The sequence below is a fragment of the Toxotes jaculatrix genome, chromosome 14, assembly GCF_017976425.1.
Source record: "Toxotes jaculatrix isolate fToxJac2 chromosome 14, fToxJac2.pri, whole genome shotgun sequence".
NCBI classification, from domain to species: domain Eukaryota; kingdom Metazoa; phylum Chordata; class Actinopteri; family Toxotidae; genus Toxotes; species Toxotes jaculatrix.
The window spans coordinates 22,581,974-22,606,076 of NC_054407.1; the positions used below are offsets into that span (position 1 = coordinate 22,581,974).

Below are 24,103 nucleotides of genomic sequence, written 5' to 3' on the forward strand. Positions count from 1 at the left end.
GCAGATGTTTAAGGCCCTAAAAGCAAAGTAAGGATGCTAAATAATACCATGATTAGTTTTTATTTACCAATTAACTTCATTCAAATAGGAAAAAAAAAACAAAATTAACAGACTACACCAGCAGGAAGGCTGTTCCAAGCATCTTGGAGAACTTGCCAAAACCTGATTCAGTGTCTTCTCTTTCTTCCTGTAATCCCAGTCTTGACTCCATGATGCTGAGATCAGGGCTCTATGGGGCCCAGACCAGCTATTACAGGAGTCCTTGTTCTTCCTGTTTCTGAAGATAGTTCTTTATGACTCTAACTGTACTTTTGGGCTCGTTATCATGCTACACAATGAATTTAAGACGGATCAGATGCCTCCCTGATGACAATGCATAATGATTAAGAATCTAAACAGTAAGCTTTACTTTAAACCTGGGGCTATGTTGCATTGTAGCTGCAGTGTAATTTTTATTATACTGTTTAATGTGTCTTATTCTGTTTTAACTTAGTTTCATATTTTATTTTGTTTTACTTTTTTAAAATCCTCTTTATATGCTTTGGGGATTTCTTTTTCCTTTGTTCTCAGTTTTGTTGAGGGACCAGATCATTTGTTTGCATCCGAAGAGTGTTATCAGTTCATTCACAGCAATAAAAGACCTCCCGGTACACATTGAACACACCAGTGAGTAAATTACAGATCCAAAATATAGCAATCACATAATAATATAGGGGTAAATTGTTTTGAATGTTTATTCAATAAATAATTTCAGAAATACAGAATTGCAAATGTGAATGTTTTGTAGAAATTAAAAAAGGCACTTAAAAACAATGGTGACAGGTGTAACCTTTTTCTCTTTACAAAAACCAAAAAATTCTTGAGATCTTGAGACCATTCCCTTACCACCGAACTAAATGACATTACATCCATTCCTATTTCTGTTCAATAAAAAAAATGTTTGATCAAGGTACCACCCAATAGTTGGTGGGATTACCCACAGGTAAAAACAAAAAACTGAGACCATTCCCAGTTCATATTGTACAAATAAAACAAGGCATTTCAAGATAAGCAAATTTAGTTAGCAAATAAGGCAGGTTTGCGTATTTGGCATTGCTGTGAAGAATTAAGGACCTGAGTTGGCTTTTAAATTAAGCAAGTAAAACCTGGAGCCAAACAGTAAAACTACTGTGCACCAACGTCCTTTCACCTAGAAAGGCAGCCCAAGAAAATATCTTTCGTAAAGATACTATTCAATTGATTGTTCAGAGGGATTAATTCACTCAGAAAAAAATACTAACGCCTTCAGCCCTGTTCTGCGAATACATATATGGCTTTACACAGAACCCAGAACATACTGTACACAATTCATTGCTGCCACACACGGCCAACTGGTGCTACATTTGAAGAGTTCAATCCAAAGAGACATTTAAAAAGGAAAGACACCTACTCAGTCCAAATGATTACAGACACAATAAAACCTTTGCTCAGATGGCAATTCCACCTTCAGACCTTTGCTCACCTGCATTTTTGAATCACTGACCAATAGACTGCTGCCCACTTAACTTTATTCATGTAGTAATTTGGAATGGAACACTTCATTTGTTGCCCATTTTCAACATCCAATTAAACCCTCAACAAAACACTGATGGCTTGATGGTTCTATCAAAAAAAAGGCACAGTTAGACTTTCTGCTACCCTGCCAGTCCTGTGGCGGAAAACAATCAGTTCAAAACACATTCTCTCAAGTTCTGCAGAAGCATAAAATAAAATATAAAACCCCACATTTACACAGACTGTACATGTTTCAAATGATGCATAGAAAATAAACCAAGTTAGTAAAACAAACAGAAATAGTGGCAAAATGCATTCTATGATTTGGTGACTACAACAACAAACAAACAAACAAACAGTGAGAGCATTATAAACCCCGCCCCCTCCCTTCACCCCAGCCCATTCTCTTTTCCATACAGTGTTGTCACAACGAAGATAAAGCTCAATCATTTGCCCTCGTACTTTGGATTGACGACAGTTGTTACGGCACTTTTGTAGATTGGATTCTCGCCCTGAAAGAGACAAAACAACGGCAGTGAGTTAAACTGTTGTGAGTAACCAGGCCAACAAATTACAGCACTTGTAAAACTTTCACGTAGTTCACGTTTGCGGTGTCATGATAACAGAATTTCAAAACCAGTAAGCTAAACAGTTTCAGATTAAAAACAGTTTCAGACTAACTTCTACAGTATGATAGCAGACAAGAAAAGCCAGCAACAAGCATGAGGCCACACTGATCTTTCTCACTATTCAGCCTGAGGTAATAGTTTGGTCAAAATAGGTTAGGTTATATGAGCTGAACAATGATGTATTAACTATATTATTTTACTTCATGTTAATACTTCTCCTTCTGGAAAACTGACTTAAATTTCAAGAAAAAAAAAAAAACATACTACACAAACAATTCACTTCAGTATAACGAGGCATAGCGAGGTCACCTCTGGTTAAGCATGCCACTTTCAAAACATGCACTCACCAAACCTTTCATTTCACTGCAGCCACACATAAAGCCAATGGAGGTGTAAAACTACACACAGAAAGTTCATGCAAGTACACAAAGCCAACAGGTGATACAAACTTTGACCTAAAGAGCAGCTGCTTTATTCCCATAGCTGGGATTCTGGAACTGGTTAATAGGACTCTTGTATATGGGGTTCCCTTGCTAACAAGGAGAAAGAAAGGGGGAAGATGAAGGCAAAACAGAAGAAAAAGAAATGAATAAGAACAGAGGCAAGGACAGTCTGAGGAAAAATGTTCAGGACAGCAGGAAAGATGAGGAAGAAATTTAACACATTTGATTAATGTGTCGACATGATGACTATTTATTTTATTTTTTCTTCATTTTTCCATCTCTAACATGTTAATAATGATATGTACTAACAATCATGATTTCTGTTAAAGTGGTATGTTGTTTTTAATATCACGTGAACTATGATTTTTTTTTTTTTTTGCATTTCATCTGGATGTCTTTACTTTCATTTTCCCTCAATATCATTTTAACTGTTTGCAAAAATACAAAACTCACAGCTTCCCTGAAACAAACTGTGGATACAAAGACAACTGACAAGTTATTTTTTTAAAACAGAGAGTAACTGTGAGACCAATCTGCTAACATCTGCTTAAGTAATATGGTAACTAATTATGTTTACAAGTACTTCCCACAAACACTGCCCGTGATGAATGTTTGCTTCCCAAATTAAGCCATAAACTCTGCTCCTGTGACAAACAACAGCGAGCAGCAGTGGTCGGTCACCCATCAGCCCTCCTCCTTCTCAGCTTCATTGCCTTTTATGGTTGTGCAGTTGTACCATGTGGACAGTGAGAGGCAGCACTGTCAGCGGAGGGGAAAGCCGCTCCCTCAGTGAATAAAGACTAAACACAACAGCATCAGGTTGATCAAGGACAGTGAGGGCCACAGAGCTGGAGATTCTCTCGGTTCTGTGAGGAAGAGTGAGGCCTGCGCGCTAAGGAAAAGTCTGATCAGCTCTTGCTTCAAGTGCTTTGGTGTGACTGACTCACCGTGTCCCACTTGGCGTTCATCTTCTCCTTCTCAAATTTGGCGAACTCTCTGCGGTCGTGGATGATCATGAGTAGTTTCCAGATGAGCAGCAGTGCGAGGCCGATCAGCACAATGCCCGCTACCACACCTGCCACGATGGGGATGATGTCAGGTCCTGCTGGGCACTCTGAAATACAGAAAATGCACAGAGACCATATGAAATCCACTGCTGATGAGAAGAACAACTATTTTAAAGGATAAGAGAGCACACAGCTTCAAAACAGAAAATGTGTGTCTATTTTTTTTATTTTGGTTGTTTGAAAATACTAGAAAAAACTAGTGCATACGATTGTCACATGTAGTATTGTATCGTTTGTCACCTGCATACTTATGTATGCGCATGAGACATAAACATAAGGACAAATGAATACACTGCTCCACAGCTGGTTGTCAAAATCTCCACAATGTACTTTTAAGTTAAGATGTTTTCGAGTGAAAACAAACAGCATCAGTCGGGCTGGCTTTCAACTTCTGATTAATTTACACAGAATTTAGCATCGAATCCTACCCAAGTTCTCCACCACATAGACCTCCTTGGTGTCGTTCCTGATGGCGTAGGTATAGTAGAACCAGCAGTCGTTGGCATCTCGCTCTTTGCAGTGAGTCAGTGGGAAACTCTGGTCTGTGGGCTGGGGCAGCTTGTCACGATCCTTCACCTTGTGTAATATGAAGTAGTTGCAGTCCCGCTCACATGTCTCCTTCTTCTCACCAGCCCCAAATGCTATGCACTGCACACAATCTCTGTGAAAACACACACAGAGCTTGATTATATCTCCACGGTGGAAAATCTATTGAGCAGAGTCTCAGCATACATGAGCAGAAGGCAGAGAAGTCAACTTACATTGCAACCAATGAGCAGGGAACAGTTACTGAGGCAGATCCGAAGCCAAGATACGAGATGGAAATATATTGAGTCTACTATAATCTATCCATAAACTCCCCCCAGGTTGCTATGAATGCCCAAATGTATTTCATAATAGGTCTCATCATTAGGAACACTACATTTAAAGATTTCTGAATCTTAAATTTCCAGCGAAGCCTGAAAGCCTCAGACTCACTTGTGCTCAGTGCAGACACCGGGGCAGGTGGGGCAAATCTCACAAGTTGGACCCTGGAATTTGGGATTGGTGCATTTGCACATTCCACATTCACAAGTGCCACGTCCGTTACAGATCTGCCCGTTCTTGGCGAGGCAGGTGGAGGTATCCAGGGAGCAGTCGCAGGCACTGCCTGTGTAGTTGGCGTCACAGATGCACTTCCTGCATTCACAACGCCCATGTCCTGGTGAAGCACAGGCAATGACAAAGGTCACCACACAGCTTACAATAAAACCGGTGTCAGTGTTTCAAATAACAATCCTTACCTCCGCAGAGCTTGTTGCTGGAGCGGTCACAGTTGAAGTTGTCACACTCGCAGTATTTTCCGCTGTAGACCTCCGCTGGGTTTTCCCGCTTCTTGCATTCGCAGGTGCCGCAGACACAGTCACCGTTGTTGCTGCAGATATCCGTACCGTTGTCTTTTCGGCAGTTGGCATCTAGGTCCTCTGTCCGGACTTCGTCTTTGCTGCACTCGCAAAGACGCCCAATACGTCCCTCATTACACCTGATCCAGAAGATAAGGAGGTTAGCCATTTCAGTGATGTCAGTGTGTCATCACAGTTTAACATTATGACCAGAAAATAAACAAACAAGACAAAAAAACACAAGGTAAGGTAAAAACACTAGTCTGAACCAATGGGTGTGACTTGGTTTTCATTCAATTTATCACTGCTGCTTTTAAAGATGTACAACTGTGGCTGGAAACTGAAAATTCACAGTTCTTGAGGCTCCATTTTACATGGTTAAGCAGCACTGATCAAGTAAATCTTCCGGGCTTAGTACATACTTGCAGGCTCCACACTCGAAGGTCCCGTTGCCCTCATGGCACTTCTCACTCTCGGGTTGTCCTTCTGCAGCGCACTGACAGTCGCAGATGAAGTTCAGAACTATCTCCACCTCCTCAGTGAAGCCTAGCGGTTTAATTTTAATGATCTCAGACTTGCCATCCGATGGGCACTTCTGGGATTCAATGGAAATGTCGAAATGCACCTGGAGACCAGAGGAGACGTTATAGGATCACTAAACCTAATGAGGAGGACACTTTGAAGGTTACTGTGCCATTTGCAAGACATGATTCAGATTATTAGCTTGTGAAATGTTTCTTATTTTTATTTTGAGGTGACTTTTTTAAAAATCTGTGTAGCAAAAGGACAAAAAGACCGCCATGCTAACTGCATGTGTACACAGTGCAGTGCAACAAAAAGATTCGTATCTACCTCGTCTCCGATGGAGATGTTGGAGCACTTCCTGCCATTCTCCCCTGTTCCCTCAACACCATTCTTACACATGGACTTGTAGGTGATGGAAACTCCCTCTGGCAGCCTGCTGTTTTCCAGAATGACCTCAGATGATAAAGACTGTCCGAAAGAACAGAGTGAATAAAGTTAAACAGTCACTATGGGCTGTCAGCTTTGGGTGAATTGCTTAGACAGGCAGCATTCATGTAACCTGAATGTTTGGAAGTATTATGTATGTAAGCCAGGAGGAAGGAGGACCTGAGACACTGCCTTCAGTTTTTAATTTACACTGAATCTTTACTTGGACAGGGTAAAGGAGTCCGACTCACATTGTAAGCGTCAATGATGAGTTTGATCACGTTGCTGGAGTTGGAGGACAGCGTGCCAACAGCTGATTTAGGAATAAGATTTTTCAACTCCTGTAAGAGACAAGAGCGTTACAAGTGACAGTACAATGAACCAATTTTAAATGTACACCTCACTTTTGAATTATATGGCGTAAATTAAATGAGTAATTTTCATTAAAGATGCTATTTTACAAGTGCAATGTGCAGAAAACAAAGTCTACCTTGTAAACGGGCTGAAATTCCTCAGTGACAGCAAAGATGGTCTGGATGTTGTGGTCACTGAGTTTCTGGACCAAGTGGGCGATGGAGGGGTAGTCCTGAAATAGGATTCATCAACGCAGGTAAATAAATATAAAAACTGTATGGTCAAATGTGGGTCTGGTGAGCGACAACTCTTAACATCAATATTAAACTGAGCTCATCAGTAAAAAGGATCAAGCTTGTAACATCTCATATGCTCAGCCAACTCCCGCTGAATAGATAAACTACATACATAGTAGTGACTCATGGTGTATATGTTGTTCTCCAGATGACACTTCCCATCGTTGGGCAGGACAATGCCGCCCAGTTTGCCGTCTCCAGCAAAGTGGAAACCAGCATCGGTGGAAAACACCAGCAGACGAGTCACGTTCCTCCAGCCGATATGCTCCTGGGAAGATACAGGGCAATGGCAAAATAAGCTTTGATCTACTGACTGCTGACATTAGAAGCAACCGTTAAAAAGCACACTACTGAGCTTCGCCCCTTCTCACCTCACAGACCGCCACCTGCATGATGGCATCGAAACCCCCCTCTGGAGAGTCCAGGTTTCCTGAGATCTGCTGCTGACTGACCAGCTTATTGAACTCGTCTCCGTTGTCTGTCAGCTTCAGGACGTTCTTATAGCTGAAGGGGCTGGTACAGTTCTGGTTCCCTGTGCAGGGGTTGATGAGCCTGGCTGGCGTGGTGCTGATGTAAGGCATGACCGTCTTCTCCACAAAGGAGCCAAAACCTATGGGGGGGGGGGGGGTATTTTACTGAGGATCATAAAAATATTTGTAACACTACAGATTTTCTGTTGTTCACTATCCCTTCACTGGGACTCAAGTTCTCCTTACCAATCCTGAAGTCTGAAGTGATCGCCTGCATTTCCCTCATCAGGTCAGTGCCAAGGTTCTTGACATTTTCCAAATCGTCTTTCATGGAAAAGGAGAGGTCCATGAGGTAATACAGGTCGATGGGGTAGTCCTCAGCACGCTTGAACTTTAGTTTGAAAGTCTGGGGCTCACCTTCAGGACAAAGCATGGCAATGTTTAGTGTTTTACTTATATTTATTATAATATATAATATTTCACAGAGATAATGACTCATTTGACTGGTCTGCCCTGGTACCATATACTGCTAAACTACCAAAATATATATACTCAGTAAAACACAGCATTTTCAGCCAGACCTCTCTCCTGCTCTGGCAAAGCCCTCAGAGTCTGAGAGCAGCAGAAATCGAATATTTACCAGATCTGAGTGTCAGTGTGAGTTTCTGGGGCTGGATCTGAGTGATCTGCTCAGGCTTCAGTTTCTCAGCCACGTCCTTCTTGCGGTTGGTGACAGGCTTGTTCTTATTGATGGCAATCTCTCCGCGTGGGTTCTCAATTTTTGTCACGGCACAGTTTCTTTTCTTCAGGGACTCCAGATCATCACAGCGCGCCGACTTAGATTCACCCACAGTGAGGAAATTCTGCAAAACAGCAAAAGAGTCTGTTATAAAGATTATTTTACATGAAATCTGTACGTTACCTAACTATTTTCTATCTATTTTCTTAAATATGCTTTTGGCTTAAGCTTTGTTGAGAAGATGGAAACCTTAGAGTAGCAGGGATCTAATCTGTGACATTTTAGATTTAAAAAAATGTTATAATGGTGTAAAAAGACATTTTCACCATCTTCAACAAGTCTTACAATTTTATCAAGCACAAAATTATAAGGTAATTTTTTACATGTGCTGAAACATCTGGAAAAAGTCCTGTAAATGTACGGGAATTTGTCTTGGCGGGTCTGGCACGAAGAAACATGTCGGCAATTTGCACCGTAACACAATACATCCTGACAAACATGTTACAAGAACAGCAGGACTTTACATGAAATATGAATCACTCACTTTATAGGTCCACACATTCATTCAATTAAACTTTTATGAGAAAAACAAACGATCTTGATGCCAAATACAACACATCTACTTTTGAGCAGATGATCTCTGGTGCAGAAATACTACAGATACAATTTACAGGATCTTTGACGTGAGAGAGTGCTTTTCCAACCAATGAGGCCCCTGCAAATCATCCCACTTCACATAAACTGCCTCAAACCGTCTCTTTTTCTTAGGCCATTGTTTGTAAGGAGCAGGAGACAAGGAGAAACAGATGACTCTGAGGCCTGGCTAAGAATACAGATTGGACGCACATGATATCCCACAAGGCATAATGGAGGAGAACTTGAGACAATGAACTCAGTCAAAACAAAAATAATGCTTTGACCTAATTCCTTTAAAACCACATGACTCACAGAGGCCATTTTTTCCTCCGCTGCATCTTGCCGTACACATCAGATAAAGATTTCTGCGAAAGTTTAAAAAAAAAACACAGAAATGAAAGACACCTATGGCCCTGAACATTCAGCTCTGTAGGATGTAGGTGAGATACAGAGGGTGTTTCAGTATAGTCAGTTCACTGTGATTGTTAAAGCTCCACATCACGTTGCCTCTCAGATTTTAAAGAAAAAAAAAAAAATCAGGGTATGAGAAGAACAAACCAAATGTACTTCCGTGCTGCAGATATTTCACCTTATCAGGAAAAAAGGCCACCACAACTGAACCAAGGCCTGGAGTCATTTTGACATTTCATAAACTGAGGTTGGATATCAGTCAGCGCCGTGACTGAGGAGTACAGACAAGATTTTACAGGAATGCAGCTTTGTCCTGGAATATGCTAATTTAACAAAAACACCCAACCCTGAGAGAGAGCCAATATTTCGCTGATGACTAATGATGGTTCCAGGTAATGACAACATACCAAGATTGTATGCAGTTAGTGATGTGGATATGAGGACTAAACAAAGCAGCTTTTAAGTTCAGAAAAAACCCCCCCACTAATTTTAGCAGAGTGGGCCCGTTATCTTTAATGCCCATCGACCAAATTTCCCGTGGTGCCATGTTCGCGCCTCATGCCCCCTCTGTGTGTTGTATCTGCAGAACTGCAGTAAACGACTGGATTACAAAGCTTCCAGGTGACTTTTTGTTCTCTCACACTGATTTATTTGTGTTTGAGGTAGCAGTAATAAGGCAGGTTTCTCATACTCTCATATCACAATATGACCTAAACTAATTACGGCCTTGTTCCACTGATATATGTTAACCTTTGTGTGAAATTGAAACTGAAGAATCTGCACAACTTGCGAATCACCACAACAAAGTTGATGGACTGTAATCCATTTCTTTCATGTAGAAACAGAAAATATTTTCTCAACATTTGCAGCACAGCATGACATTGAAAAACATTTGTCATTTCTTTGTCCTGTAGGCTACTGATTTATCCCAGCTGTGAAAGTAAATAAACATTTCATTTTGACTCATGTTCATGCTCCTGTATGTCAGTATTTTCCTCTGCTGTGGTCTGTTCACTCCATACTGCAGTGCACGTATATATATTTGCCTTTGGTACAGAAAAGGTCTAATTAAACAAGATTATTCAGAGATTCCACTGTGAGACAAGAAGCAGCAGAACTGATGCTTACAATTAATGGAGTAGTTGTGGTTACTTGCCTTTGGTCGAAAGGCAAGAGAGGACAAGTCTCTTTAATCTTTTAACTCTCTACTGCTACCCTGTGTTTATGTATATTATGTATGTTTGTATATTTATCTTCATGTGCCTATTTTTCCTCGTCTTCCTTTGAGGAAACAAGGAAAAATATTTTCTTACGTTGGGACCTTACCTCCTTTTCAAAATACCAATATTAATCGTTGGATTATGTGTTTACTTAAAAAAAAACTAACCTGTGACTCCAGCCTGTCATACACAGATTTTTGGAAATGTTGTACTTGTCCTAGATGATTATTAAAAAACAATTCTTTAGATTTATTAAAGATTGCACTATTTCATGCACAAGATAATGACTACCAGCTGTGTGCATCTGGCAGCGCTGTAAAACCAACCACAGAGGAAGCTCCACCTCTGAAAGTGCTACACCCTCAGTTTAAGATCTTCTAGATACATTTTCACGGTGTCATGTGATAAAATAGTTTAGTGACGGCTTTACTGATTCAACTCACTTCATCCGAGCACCATCCACATGTCTCTGCGACCTGAATGCATTCCCCGCATGACTGCGCGTTGGCGTCGATGCACTTGCTTCCCTCTGAAAGAGACAACACAAGTTCCTTTTAGCCAGGAGGACAAAATTTCCATGAGTTCACTAACTCAAACCAGCTTTGGTTTTTGACTCCAAAGCACAAGCTCTTCCCAGTTAAGAAAACTGAGTCATGCTGTGAAAAGCTCGCGGCAGTTCACCAACAGATGACTTCACCTTGTAAAAAAAAAAAAAAAAAAAAAAGTCCTCACAAAAACCATAAAGAATGGAGAAATACAACGTCTGAGGAGTGAAAAAAATAGTGCCCATTCTATCGCTGTATGGCACTCTGCACCTCAAACCAGAGGCTTATCTAAGACAAAAGTGGTATAGTAACTGCGCTGCACTAGTGCGACCATTAAAAACACACGCTACTCTGTGAATTAGCTAATATTTAACAAGATAAGGAGGAGAACAAAATCTAAACATATTTATGACATTTCTGCGCTCTTACCTTTCTGTGCCCAGCTGCCACCGAGGACCGCTGATAATGATGCTATTAAAAGTAACCGCAGATCCATCTGTAACAAGAAAACAAAATACAAATCAGGATGCAGGATGAAACAAACAGATCTACATTTGAAGCCTGGCACATTTTCCAAACGTGCATACATGTGTTGAAGGGTAGAAATATGCACGGGTCACGTAACTTCTACTGTCTTCTACTCAACCCACACACACACAAAAGAGAACCTGTACATCTGAAAGTGTGATCACACACCCACCATGTGTGCAAACACAGGAAAAGGTTGGTCTATTCGCCCTTTATCCCAAACACACTTACTGTCACACCAGGTTTTGATTCAGTATTTTCATTTCTCTCTGTGATACTTTCTAACTAACTGCGGTTTGGAAATTACCAACGTAAAAAAAAGGCGCTTGTAATCTCAACAGGGTACATGAGAGAATAATTAGAAAGAAATAAGATAGAGGAAGACATACAAGGGGAAGAGGGAACAGAGGTTTGAAGAGGATTATGAAAAATGTTGTGTAAAGGAGAGAAGAATCACCTTTATACTTCCGGTGTTAAGTCTTAACCACTGTTACTCATAATGAGTCAAACAGTGGACATGTAATGGCTGTAACAGAGCAGCAGCAGCACCGTTAATTCAACACTTCAAGCTGCCACACTAAAGAACATAAAGTAGGAAGGCTTAGCTGTGGTTCATTGAGCAGGCCTATGATTCCTCTTTACCACACTGAGCTGAGCTGCTGAGGACAAGCCACTCAGACAAAACATTAAAAAAAAGAAAAGAAATAAACAGACAAAAATCTCTAAAGTAGCTGAAGATTGTTAGTGTGACAGCAGCTTTTTGTGCAGACAAATGTTACGGGCAGCTAAGGTCACAGAGAAACTACAGAAAGAGGCTCAGTATAAGTGTTCACATACATGTGTGCGTTCCCATATTTGGTGAGGCTGTTTCATGCCTCCTCCTGAAACTCTGCCATCCCCCAAACTGCAGTGACACACTTCCTTGACTGTCTGCCCAATCCTCAAACTCAGAAATACAGACCAACTTTCTGTGTATTTGCCCCAGTAAGACACACGTCAGGAAATCAGACGGTAGCTGAGTCAACAGCTGTGTCCCACAGTAGTCTATCCCTGCTGGATGTTAAGCTAATTCACCAATTCTTAAAGTGTCAGGGGATAAAAGGGCCACTTATATTTATACAACACGAGTAAAGGATATTTTCACACTTAATTATGAGCATTGTTAAGGTAAAACCACTGACTCCACGTTCTCCAGCAAATGCTCTGTGAAAAGTTGATCAGTGATCAGTTTGCTGCAGTGCAACGTGTGTCAGAGAACGGGCATCAAAACAACCACATCCTGCAAACCGAGGCCAAAAGAGGCTTAATGACCAACTTAAATGCAAGTTTCCTCAAAGCCGTTTAGTGATAATTGCCTACTGACACAGTATGCCACACTGGATGATTTGGGAAATAGTGGAGGATAGAAAAAAAAAAATCTGACATTATCAAAAACAGCAAAGCACAAAACTTGACACAAACAAAAACTCGTGGCAAGACGGACAAAATGTTCAACATGCAACATTCCCAGCAAGATGATTAATAAAACTCTGACCAACTCCAACTGGAAAGACCTTCTACACTATTAAGGCTCCTCCCCAACATTCCTGAGGACCAGCTTTGTGTACTGCTCTGGGGCTCGTCCTGCACAGGGCTGCAAACTGCAGAGAGCTGACAGACTGAGAGGGGGTCTCCAATTCCTGTGTGCCACATATTGGCATTGGGCAGAGGCACTGGCATTTCTAGAAATGATCCTGGTGCATGATAACTTTGAAAACCAGCTCGCTTGTTAATCTCATATTGATTAAAATCAATCAAGTTCATTAAAAGCCTGGGTTGAATTAAATACCACTGCCTTTTCAACTTAAAAGAGCTATAAACAGTTGAGAGCAACTCAACAGTCATATCTGAATGACAGTCTGACCACAGGAGAAGACGTCACTGGCTCAATGGAAAAGGACGAATATACGAGTCAGCTTTTACGTCTCAAACGTCACAGCTGATAAGAGCTGAGAACAGCTTCAAGCAGACAGAGTGAGGAGATCTAATTCATAACTGTGAGACATGGCAAAGGAAGGCCCAACTGATATGTGGTGAATTCAGCAGAGATAACAAGAACAATCTGTCTCTAAGACACACTGGAGCTCTTCTAATCAATTTTCTCCTTAATGCATGGGACAGGGAATGAAGTCTTACAGAAACTAATGTGTCTGGGTGGTTGACATTTTTGGTTTATTTACATTTTAACTAACGCAAAGAAGTTTGCTCAACATCTTTTGCAATGAGATAAAGAGGAACCATGAATGATTATCCATTATTGTTGAGTTCTGAGTACAGCGGGGTCCAAAAGAGTGAGACCACGTGTCTCAGACTTAAACCTCCCTCTAATATCGTCAGGCCAAAACTATGGCCTATGAGTATTCGTGATGACAGACCTGAGAGCCTAATATTTAGAGTAACAGTGGTAAACGGTGTCCAATCATGACTTTGTATGGTCAGACGGGAGAAGACGGGGACGACGCACACTTTGTAGTCATGGTGCTGAATGTTAATGTCACAATTTCTCATTTGCAATTCAGCCTCTGTTAACAGTAACCAGAACGGGCCCAGCTCATTCCAACACAAAGGACAGTAACTGACACAGAGGCTGTTGCCAGGCATTTCTCAAATATGGATATGCGACTGCAGTAACACAAAACAAGCTCTTTGCAAAGTGAGAGTGTACATCACCTCCCAACTTTTAAAGCCAAACATTAACAGGTATAAGGCTGCAGTAAGAAATCCTCTGAATACCAACACTGTCAGGTGGAATCACAAAGAGCAACTGTGAAACACGTAATGCACCAGGTGTGTAAACTTGTAACTAAAAAGTGGCATCACAAATCAAAAGATCAGCTAATTAAAAGTGTAAGTACTCTTTAAAGCATAAATAAAAACACAGCTCAAGACACATGATTACTCCTCAATTTGTGAAGATTCTAGACATAAAATTAGGAAATGAAATGATGAAAACACGATAAAACTCTTTTCTTGAATTAATCTGATGAACTTCTCCTTTTACACCAGCCACCGCAGCCTCTGTAACGACGAAACACCCGGGGACAGAAACAAGACTTCCTACTGAGTGATTTGGCCAAAATAACAACACCTCGCAAACAGGAAACGGAACATTAACGTGATGAACACTGAAATGAGAAACTTATTAAAAAGCTGAAATGATGGCGAGTTCAGGCAGTAACAATCTTTAAACACAGTAGTGTGTTCTGGCCTTAAAAGAGACCGTCCTCGCCCCAGTAACTCTCAGTAAATCAAGACAAACTAACAACTCAATCCCGTGTCTTCTTTTTTTTTTCATGCTTGTCAGTTTGGATGTGTAAACGCTACCTGCTTCTTAAAAACCAATACATTAGCCAAGCTTTCAAACACAAACAGCGGGAGGCAAGCACAGACCCGGACAAATGTTTTATCAAGAATCTCTTCCAACAGCTGCTGAGAGGCGATGAGTGAAACTCAACCCTGCACAGCACTCATTGTTACGGGTGCGCTGCCTGCCATCAGGTTCAGACAGGTCGAGGCGTTTTGATTCACTCTGCGGTCTGAAAGTCAAAAAGGCCTCAGGGACACAGAGTATTCCTCTGCTCACACATCTCGCACTCCTACAAAGAATCGACTCCCTGTGCGACATCTCCGCCTACTTTACAGCGGCATTCCTGCGGTGACTTTTCTGTATTAGGCCATTGTAGACAATGCTGCACATCAGTGAAGACTGTTGCATGGCGATGTCCGACTTTTCACTGGATTTTTACATCAATGATGTATTTTGATTTCTGGCTTTTTCAGGCTCTTATTACACTGAGCTAAAAGTTGTGTGTTGGCTCAACTTCATGGTCATTTTGAAGGCTGCAGTGTACGGTGGGGTGGAAATGAACTCAGGGTTTCTCACAGCGTGTCGTAGTGGAGGTGGACCGTCTCGCCTCAAACAAAGACCTTTTATGAAAAATGACTGATCACATTGTTCATTTGGTTTGCAGTGGTTATTCAGAGCAGCACTTTGGAGAGAAAAAAAAACTGAGACGTGTATAAACAAACAGCCTGACTAATAATAGTCAGAAGAGGACGTGATAAAAAACAAGACAACTCACACACACCGCGTTCAAGTTAGACATAAATCTTACCCAACGCAGAGTTCACTGACTGGTCTAAAGTTTATATTGATCAACTGGGCTCCAAGTTGTTTACATCAGTGACTGTGGTCAGACAGTTGCAGCGTTGCATTTTACTGAGAGGTGTCCCTAATAATTAGGTCGCTCCACATGAAGAAAGATTTGGGTTCCTCAGAAAAAAAAGCAAATTCCTCATAAATATGGTCTTCAGCCATATTTAAGGATTATTCTTTCACTTAAAAAGATCTGGGGTTTTCCGGGTCGGTTTCAGTCACACTTAAAAACAGGAGGTGACCATGAGGAATTTGACTCAGACTGTGCCGACATGTCTCACCACTACTTCTTTGTTTGCCCCTTCCTCTGTTCACCAATGGTGGTGCAGTGCCTTATCTTTGGCCATTAACTAGGGAAACTGTCTGAGCAAAGTCTGAGCCAAAAGACTTCCTCCTGATGGGACAACTCACTCCTATTTTGAAATCGTGCACAATGAGATCCATGTCAGTCTGATTTACACTCCCACAGGAATGCCCTCAGCTGGGAGTGGCAAGGAACGCTCATTAACCAGTGGTCTGCGAGTGAATCTGTGGTTAATGTGTGGGTGTTGCCCAAGCGAAAGAATTGTATTATCTGATTAAGAGCAAAATATGTCTATAAGGCCTGCAGATCATCAGCCTTCCTGACCCCTCTGTGACTTGTTGCTGCGGCTCGTGCAGCTTTAAACAGACAAGCCTGGTGTTGTCTAAAGGTGGAGCAGAGCACATCTGTGACTGTTTAGTAATCCTTAACAAAGTCCATGTTTAGAGCATATGACCACATTTCAAAAACTAGGCCTTATGTGCCTCCACATGATTGAGTTTACGGCGTGTGTCACAAACTTGACTTGAGTATAACGACCAGGTCAGGTTTCTTTACAAAAACCGTACGATAATAAACATGAAACATACATAAAAATTAAGCATATGATTAAAAACAAATTCTAAATTCTTTAAAAAAGTTTCTGCACCTCCCCCCACGTTCACCTCTGGCAAACGAGTTCACGAAAAGAGCAACCACAGAAAGTGTTTCCTGCAGAATGTGCTTTGCTGATACACAGCTGTCCCTGCTGAACACAGGTATTAAAAAACATTACGAGTGTGATTATCTCATCTCGCTTTTGCATTACATATAATCTGTTTGAGAACAAAAACACTAATAACTAATGCTGAAGCCCTTCGTGCATGCAATCATAAATAAAACTGGAAGTACACCATCGTGAGCTGAATGCAAAACGCTACCACAACTCTGGCTGGTTTCTCAGTGGTTCCTCATTTCATGTGAACAGGTTAACCACACGGTGCTTCAGTAACCTCGAGTGGCACACTGATCAGACTACCCTCTGACAAAGTGAATGTGAACACGAGCATGTTTTGCTAACAATGCTGTACAGCAACAAAACTTGAGCGCAAACTGCTTTCGCCACTGTGACTTAGGGTTTTCACAACAGGTCGCTCCCTGGGCTTTGTTTGTCCTTGTTTGAGGTTGTGTGTTAGCTGTGTTGCTAATCGTAGCCAGGTGGCACATGTAACAAAGAGCGTGGAAAATCATAAACAATCCAAACACAAGTTTCTGTTTCTTTTTTTTCCCGCTACGTTAACACTTCGTTACAAACATCTTTGAATGTAAAGAGTCTGTCAAGCCTGTTATGACGTTGCACTTCATTATAAGGGCGTGCAGCAAACGGTGCGTACGTAGAGCAATATGGTCATTCCGAAAGAGTATCTCCTTTACATAGCTGTCCACCAGAAACCACTGAAAGGTTGACTTTCAAATTGCTTGTTTTGTGCCACCAACAGTTCAAAGTAAGAAGATATTCACTTTACTACCATATTAGATAAAGAAACGTGGAAAATCCGCTCAACTGAGAAGCTTAAAAAAAGGGGCAATGTTGGAATTTAAGCTTAAAGAATAAAATAAATGATTAATCAAGTATTAAAAGCTGCTGTAGCTTCTGTCGATGTGCTAACTGACTGTTTCAGCCCTGACTTGAAACCATTAACCTTTCTTTCCCCACTAACCTACATAAGACGGTGAGGACATTTGACACACGTCAAATCACTCTGCTGCATCAACTTATCAACAAACCCATAAAAACACATAAAGATCTAATAAAATTAGCATGTTTAGCACTTCAGTGACCTGGACAACTGAAGATCTTACAGACATAGACGTAGCTGTTTCAGGGCTGATTTATGGTAGATTGTGTCTAACAGTTTAACACCACATGATATTGTTTCAGTTGGTATGAACACCAACTGTGAGCAGGGATTCTAGAAATTGGAGTGTGTGAGCTCCATGTGAGGCCTGGGGATAGTTTATACACACCTTCTTTTTCACTTGGTGGTGTTAAACACAAGTCAGCATTGTTCATGCTGGGTGGGTCATCTGTTAGACCGCAAAATGAGTTAGGTGCCCATCCCCCCGTCCCAGCTCTGTTTGCCACCCGGGCGGCCAGCCGGCCCCCACCCTGAGTCGCAGTCCACTCTCGTCCATTAAGTCCCCCAAACAACTCAGCGAGGCTCCGTCCATTTTGTAAATTAAACCACCACCAGGCATCCCTTCTCTCCCCCAACAGGGTGTTGAAGGCTCAGGAAGAAGACCTTGTTGCAACAAACAGAAATACCTCCTTCATCCAGCCAGCTTCTGCCATGAGGCTTGATACTGAACTTAAAAGGCCTGTCAAACTAGATGAGTGTTAACAGGTGAAGTCCGTTTCCCTATGTTTCTGTGACAACGCATAAAAAAAAAAGGACTGACAGTAAAAAAAAATGTGTGAAAGGACAATTTCTTAATTTCTGTTGTACTTCTCCTACAATAATGTACATGTTTAGCCTGTGTTTTTTATCATGATCACTTTCTTACTTGAATATACTGGAACAGTTTAATGAAGACAAAAGGGATGTTAATACTGAAGCACCAACTTTGCCAGTTAAAATAATCTTAATCGCTGATGATTAAGCATATTCGTGATTCGTGAAATCCAGTCTGCTACACAATTTTCAAAGTCGTAGAATGAACTGAAAGACCTGTTTGGGGTTTGTCTGTCATATGGAGGAGATCCTGATCTCCCAGCCCTCCTCGGAGAGATGAGATAACGCATTCCAGCTTAATTAGCTCCATATTATGTTGTGGAAAACTATGTCACTAAAATATGGGGTGCTTTTTCCACTTCTCTCTGACTGGACCCCGGAGTTCACTCGGTCAGTTTGATGTAGAGAGAGTGTGATGACAGTTTTGGCTCAGAAAACCTGCTGAAACCCCAATAAAGAAGATGGTCAGAAAAATTTTAACTGATGATTTTTTTTTTTTGATTAATCAATTAATTGTTCTGTCTATAAAATGTCAGAAAATACTGCAAAACAGCCAACAAACAAAAGCATCACATTGCTGCTTGTCAACAGGTTTGTCATATCAATTTAAAATGCGATGATACGTAAACATCGTATTCACACCTGGTTTTTTACAGCAACCTCTCAAGTTGTTCAAAACTTCCCGTGTCTCTGCTGCAACATTTCACCACAGACACAGACCTCCATACAAGGGGTAGAGGGACAACGTTTGAACCGTGATCACATATCCTCAAATACACCCCACTCCCACATGCTTCATCTGGCCATCTCTGGAAGTGGCCGTCATCCATGACTCATATCTGACAAGACCGGGTAAAGGCCTGGTGTTGAGTAACGCTGAATGACCGTCCATGCTGCCCCAGGCACTCCTAACTCCTACACAAGCACTGCTCACTGTGTTTAAACATCACAACGATGTAACTAAGGGAAGTGAGTCAGTGATCCACAGGGAGCCTGCTCTAGTCTACAGACACGTCTCCCCTCATGTCTACAATTACCAGCCCTGGTGTATATTGTCTGTTTCCATGCTATCTGTGCACGCTGTACAAGATTAAAGACGTGTGTTTTCACACCTCGATACGGAGCTGTTGCTATGTCATTACGATGCTGTCTTTAAGCCAAGCCAGGCTAGTAATTAACCCAAGGCATTTTATTCCCATGTCACTACATAAGGTTTTGCTGCAAGAACTCAAGGAGCACAGATTACTATTTTAACTCAGTCCCAACAAATCCAGCCTCTCCCTGAGATTCACATGGGAGAAAAGAAATTCACTCCCCCAGGCTACAATTCCTTTACAGGAAGTGAATAAGGCAGGCAAGACCGGTCTTGTCCAACTACCGCACAGCCAACAGTCCTGAAACAGAGCCATGAGCAAGGCTGAACAAGACACTTTAGATTCTGGTTAACCACTCTGGCCTGTTTTAACACATCTCAGTCTTACTGTATCAGCAGCCACAGTTTATACAGTCCGCAGTGCAGTCTGACCAGACCGGGTTCCAGCTGTGGTCTGTTTCAGGATATCCTTTCCAAGTTCACCTGGACTCAAGTGTCCGAAACTTTGGTTTACTCAGGATGGTTTTCTTCTTTGTGTATGCTTTTGACCCAAGATGCAAGATTACTGACTTCAGATCAAGTGTTACAGGAAATGCTCATTTCATTTATATGTAAAACAACAAATGTTCAAAACATCTTCTTAGCCAAGTTGGACAAATGGACCCAGAGGCTTTAAATGCATTCCTAAGGAATACCTGATGGCTTTAAAATTGAATATTCACTTTCCAGAACAGGCAGCTCCATATGTCCTCTATCAGAGAAAGAACCACAGGAATACACAAACACAATAAAAATTCACGTTCCATAAAAGATATACTGTTTACCAAACAGTCACAGGTTAATTTTCTGTCAATTAACTAATCGTTGCACCTAAACACTAACATATTTAATGCGTTTTTAGAGATGAAATGTTTTACACACTGTGCCAGATCTATAAAGGCCTTCGTTAACAGTTTTGACTTCAGGATGAAGGTTAACATGAGTTTAAAAATGGTGTTAAAGTTAGTCTGGACTGATAAACCGCACCATCTTCACATGCTTTAACTAACCAGCCACACTGCCCAGCTCATACACAGCGGCTGTTCCACGGCCTACTTTCTGTACAAAAGCCAAATTGAAGGGGGGGATAGCTGAGATGTAGGTTGACATATACCGACATTTCATACATTTATATACATAAACAACATTTCTGTGTGTACTCGGAGGAAGTGAACATAACTGTCTACGGACCGCTTGCTAGTTATCGTTAACCCACACCCAAAGTTTGCCCCCGAACACAGGCATTCTTCGCTTCTCCGCTTTTGTCGTTCACATTGTGCTTTAAGTCGCCTTAAACATGGCACAGCGATTAAATAAGACAAAGGCGGGTTAAAACAACACCACTCACCTTTGTACCGATGCTTTCCGGTGATTTACAGCGACATTTGCCCCTCTGAAGTGCCTTCTTTCAAAGAAACAAGACGGTTACCGAGGGCGAAGATTAGCGAAAAAACGGGGAACGAGGGTCCGCTTTGTTTTAGCTAATAACCGCACCGTTCCCACGCGCCAAGTACAGGACCGATTAAAACACCGGCGGGGCAATCTTAGCAAAAAAATAAATAAAAATAATAATTTACATGGGCTATGTTCAAAAATAAGGCGACGAGTCCCCCGGCTCGCCCGAACACGTTACCGCAGCGTCAGCTCGGCTGCTGCTCCTGGTGAGTCTTTTTTTTTTTTTTTTTTTTTTTTTTTTATGTCTCAGTTCAACAAACCCCTTTTCTCGTTTAAACCCCGCCTACACGGGAGGAGCCGGCAAAGGAACAAACACACCGGTGGGTGAATGCGGGTCAATGTGATGTGGCGACAAGTCGCAGTTCGTCCATGTAGACACACACACACGCACAGAGTGCAGATTAACCTCCGGTCAGATTTGACCGATTTAAAAGTTTTATCTCTGGAAAATGTAGTTAGTAGTAGTAGTTTGTTCAGACTGACCTAAGACTCCTTCACTTTGTCCACAACGAGGATTTCAACACACAAAATAAATTATATTCATTTGCATACAGTTTTGTGAGTTTTATTCAGCTTTTGCACACCGGTCATTAGAAATGAATGGGGGAGACTATAATTAGAGTAAAAAAAAAAACTGAGCTCAGGTACATCCTCATTTGCCAGATGGACACGTGCGCACACGCACACACCTTGTGTTCCCTGGCAACCACTATGAGAACCTTCGCCCAGTAGAATCTCAGTAGAATCTGTCTCCTATGGGAAAAACACCTGTTGGAAGGTCTCACAGTTGCAACATGGTTTCAATAATATTGAACTTTTCTCATAGCTTTGGTATATAATGCTTTTTTGAGGCCTTGCTCACAGTTATTCATTTCCAATTCAAAATTAGTTTAAAAATGCACAGCACAAAAGCACAGCATCAGCTGACATGATTAGGGCCTTAAGGGACCAGTATACAACGTCCGAAGTGCTTCCCGATGGTGGGGCGGCTTCGAAAACCCACTTCCCACACACCTTTACAGAGTGAGGCCAGGGTTGAAAAGTGGCTGATGGTATACCACTTCTGTTTCAGTGGCATTTGCTGATTCCCCAGAGGAATATGCTGATTTCCTTTTGGTAGGTCACTTGCTTTCCATCCATGCCGCTCCTGTGGCGAAACGGTAACCGAAGTTAGACTGCCACACCAGATCAATACGAAGATTTGTTGAATGAGGTGTGTTTTAATGACAAGTGCTGCCATAAAGCATGTATATTTTTGTCAGATAGCCCAAGCCCATTTCCATTTTATTCTGCTTTATAGTTGTACTGCACTTCATTTCATTTGTGTGACAGATAAAATATTAGTCTTGGAAGAAGTTTTCAGATCCATTACTTATATGGAAGTAGCAGTATAACAGTGCTGCGTTGGTATGCAGTGGATTAAACTACTCAAACAGAAGTTAAAGTAGTTAAACTTAACACAAGCAGGTGAACAATCGCATGTTTATCTGTTGTGTTTTCAGCTGGGCAGCGATGCCTTACCCATAACCTTCACTTCCTTTGCAAACCGACAAAGCAGACTCTGCACAAAGTTCAGTTTCAGTCACTTGTAACGTCAGCTTTGCTTGTTTCCTGTACAAAATAACCTTGAGCTACAAAATCACTTCTGTGGTTTAGAAATAGTTGCTATGGTCACCTACTCGCATAATAAAGTGCTGTACGGAGGTCTGGAGCAGACGTAACACATTTTACCCCCTGCATCTGGTGCCAATCAGAGGATATACTGAACTAACCTTATAAAACCTCAGTGACTCACAGGTGAGTCTGTCCCTGCAAACTCATGATGAACGAGTTTAAACCCACAGAACAGAACAGATGAGTGAAGACATTCTTCAATCAAATGTTAATGCAGTTTGGTGGAAAACCAAAAGGAGAAGCATAAAACTACATGGGAAGCAAAGACTCAAGGACGTTTCTGGAATAACTTTGACTGAAAACTACACACACACACGTTTTTACAGTGAAGAACTGAAGGAACCAAGATGTGATTTTCAGCTTCCCACATTTAGCCTGTGTAATGGCTGTATAATGTGATGAGCATGTAACAGCTGATGGTGCCAGCTGGCCAAATGACACATGAAGTCACCGCCTCCATTGCACGTCTTTACATCACTGCACACTCACCCTGCCACATACCTCTGATAATCCGTCCGGGGAGGCTGAGCACTTTTTCACTGTCAAACAAACCAGCAGTAATATTCACTGAAACACAGAGGGAAATATTTTTTACATCACTACATTTGACAGCAGTAGTTGCTACTTACTCCTCGAACGCCAGATATTGACCAAAATGTTGAAATCCCTCACCGACAAGGGAAGTGATGACACACTCCTGGGTCCTTAAAGTGGATTCACACCAAAGTGTCACGGGTTCTTCCTCGGCTTATGCGCGTTCCCTCCATCAGCTTTGGTGTAAATTGATTCAGTCCTTTTTGCTGAGTCCTGCTGAGAAAGAAAGACATAAACCAACAAACATGCATGGGTAAAAATATAACCTCCCACAGATATGAGACAGAACAAGAGCGGCACCAGTGGTATAGTGGCATCAATGTGGGCAGGAAACTAACCTAAACCAAAACCACATGTCTGTCGTTGACATGAGAACAGCCTTCGCTGAGCTGAGAAAGATGTTGTCAGTTAATGTATGTTGTAAAAGCAGAGGTGCACAGTTTACTGAGTAAAGACATGCATTTAGTCTGTGAATCTGGCACATGCTGCTGTTGTAACTGAATGTTTCCAGAGGTAATACTGCCACACTGTGGTTAAAGGATGATATGGTAAACAGACCAGGAACAACAAGACCACATGACATGAATGTCAGTACACAAAGACGGTTTGCATGCAGCCATGTCCCAGTTCATTACTTTGTAAGTCTAAGCTGGTTGAGGATTCAGGGATTTGCCTGCTAATGCAAATGCATTCTACATGGACACAAAATCAATTTGATTTTTGAGTGAGCTGCTGATGTACACTATTGATCCTGTGTTCAGTGCACAAAACATTCAAATCTGTGGGTGGTGGTAAAGCAGCTGGAGAAATAATTCAGGAAAACAAAGAAACAGCATAAAATCTTTGGTCAAGAATTTTTCTTTTCCAGTGGACTGTTAGACCACTTACCTTCTGGAAAAGGGCTGCAGGACATCTGGACCAAAGTTCATTCATAAAGTGCTAATGAACATTTACAACAGCAGGCTTATTATGGTTTAACCCTATATTCATTTATACATAAAGTCTGATTCGTTTTTATTACAAATGTGGAGAGAAGTGAAGAAGTCCCCATTCTGT

At 41.5% G+C, this 24,103-nt stretch overlaps 1 protein-coding gene and 1 long non-coding RNA gene across 2 annotated transcripts; both read right to left on the reverse strand.

Moving 5' to 3' along the window:
* Window positions 1-710: 710 nt before the first annotated feature.
* Window positions 711-21,006, reverse strand: LOC121192833 (integrin beta-1-like). The gene is made up of 16 exons (XM_041054742.1): window positions 20,673-21,006; window positions 11,106-11,172; window positions 10,575-10,660; window positions 7,766-7,988; window positions 7,372-7,542; window positions 7,027-7,265; window positions 6,768-6,923; window positions 6,496-6,591; window positions 6,257-6,346; window positions 5,907-6,047; window positions 5,477-5,679; window positions 4,956-5,194; window positions 4,651-4,873; window positions 4,101-4,333; window positions 3,553-3,719; window positions 711-2,045 (listed from the first exon to the last, which is right to left on the reverse strand). Exons 2-16 carry the CDS (start codon window positions 11,170-11,172, stop codon window positions 1,980-1,982), a joined length of 2,400 nt encoding a protein of 799 aa, XP_040910676.1. The 5' UTR covers window positions 20,673-21,006; the 3' UTR covers window positions 711-1,979.
* Window positions 21,007-21,488: 482 nt separating this feature from the next.
* LOC121193625 lies at window positions 21,489-23,244 on the reverse strand. The gene is made up of 3 exons (XR_005895302.1): window positions 23,126-23,244; window positions 22,955-23,020; window positions 21,489-21,926 (listed from the first exon to the last, which is right to left on the reverse strand). It is a non-coding gene; the product is annotated as an uncharacterized LOC121193625 (long non-coding RNA).
* Window positions 23,245-24,103: the final 859 nt, after the last annotated feature.

Bases quoted from the DNA above. Each gene is read 5' to 3' on its own strand.
- LOC121192833 (XM_041054742.1), bottom strand. From the start codon at position 11,172: ATGGATCTGCGGTTACTTTTAATAGCATCATTATCAGCGGTCCTCGGT. The intron at 6,048-6,256 runs GTGAGTCGGACT...TCTTTCGGACAG, and splicing joins TCATCATTGACGCTTACAAT to TCTTTATCATCTGAGGTCAT. The intron at 5,680-5,906 runs GTAGATACGAAT...TCTGGTCTCCAG, and splicing joins ACATCTCCATCGGAGACGAG to GTGCATTTCGACATTTCCAT.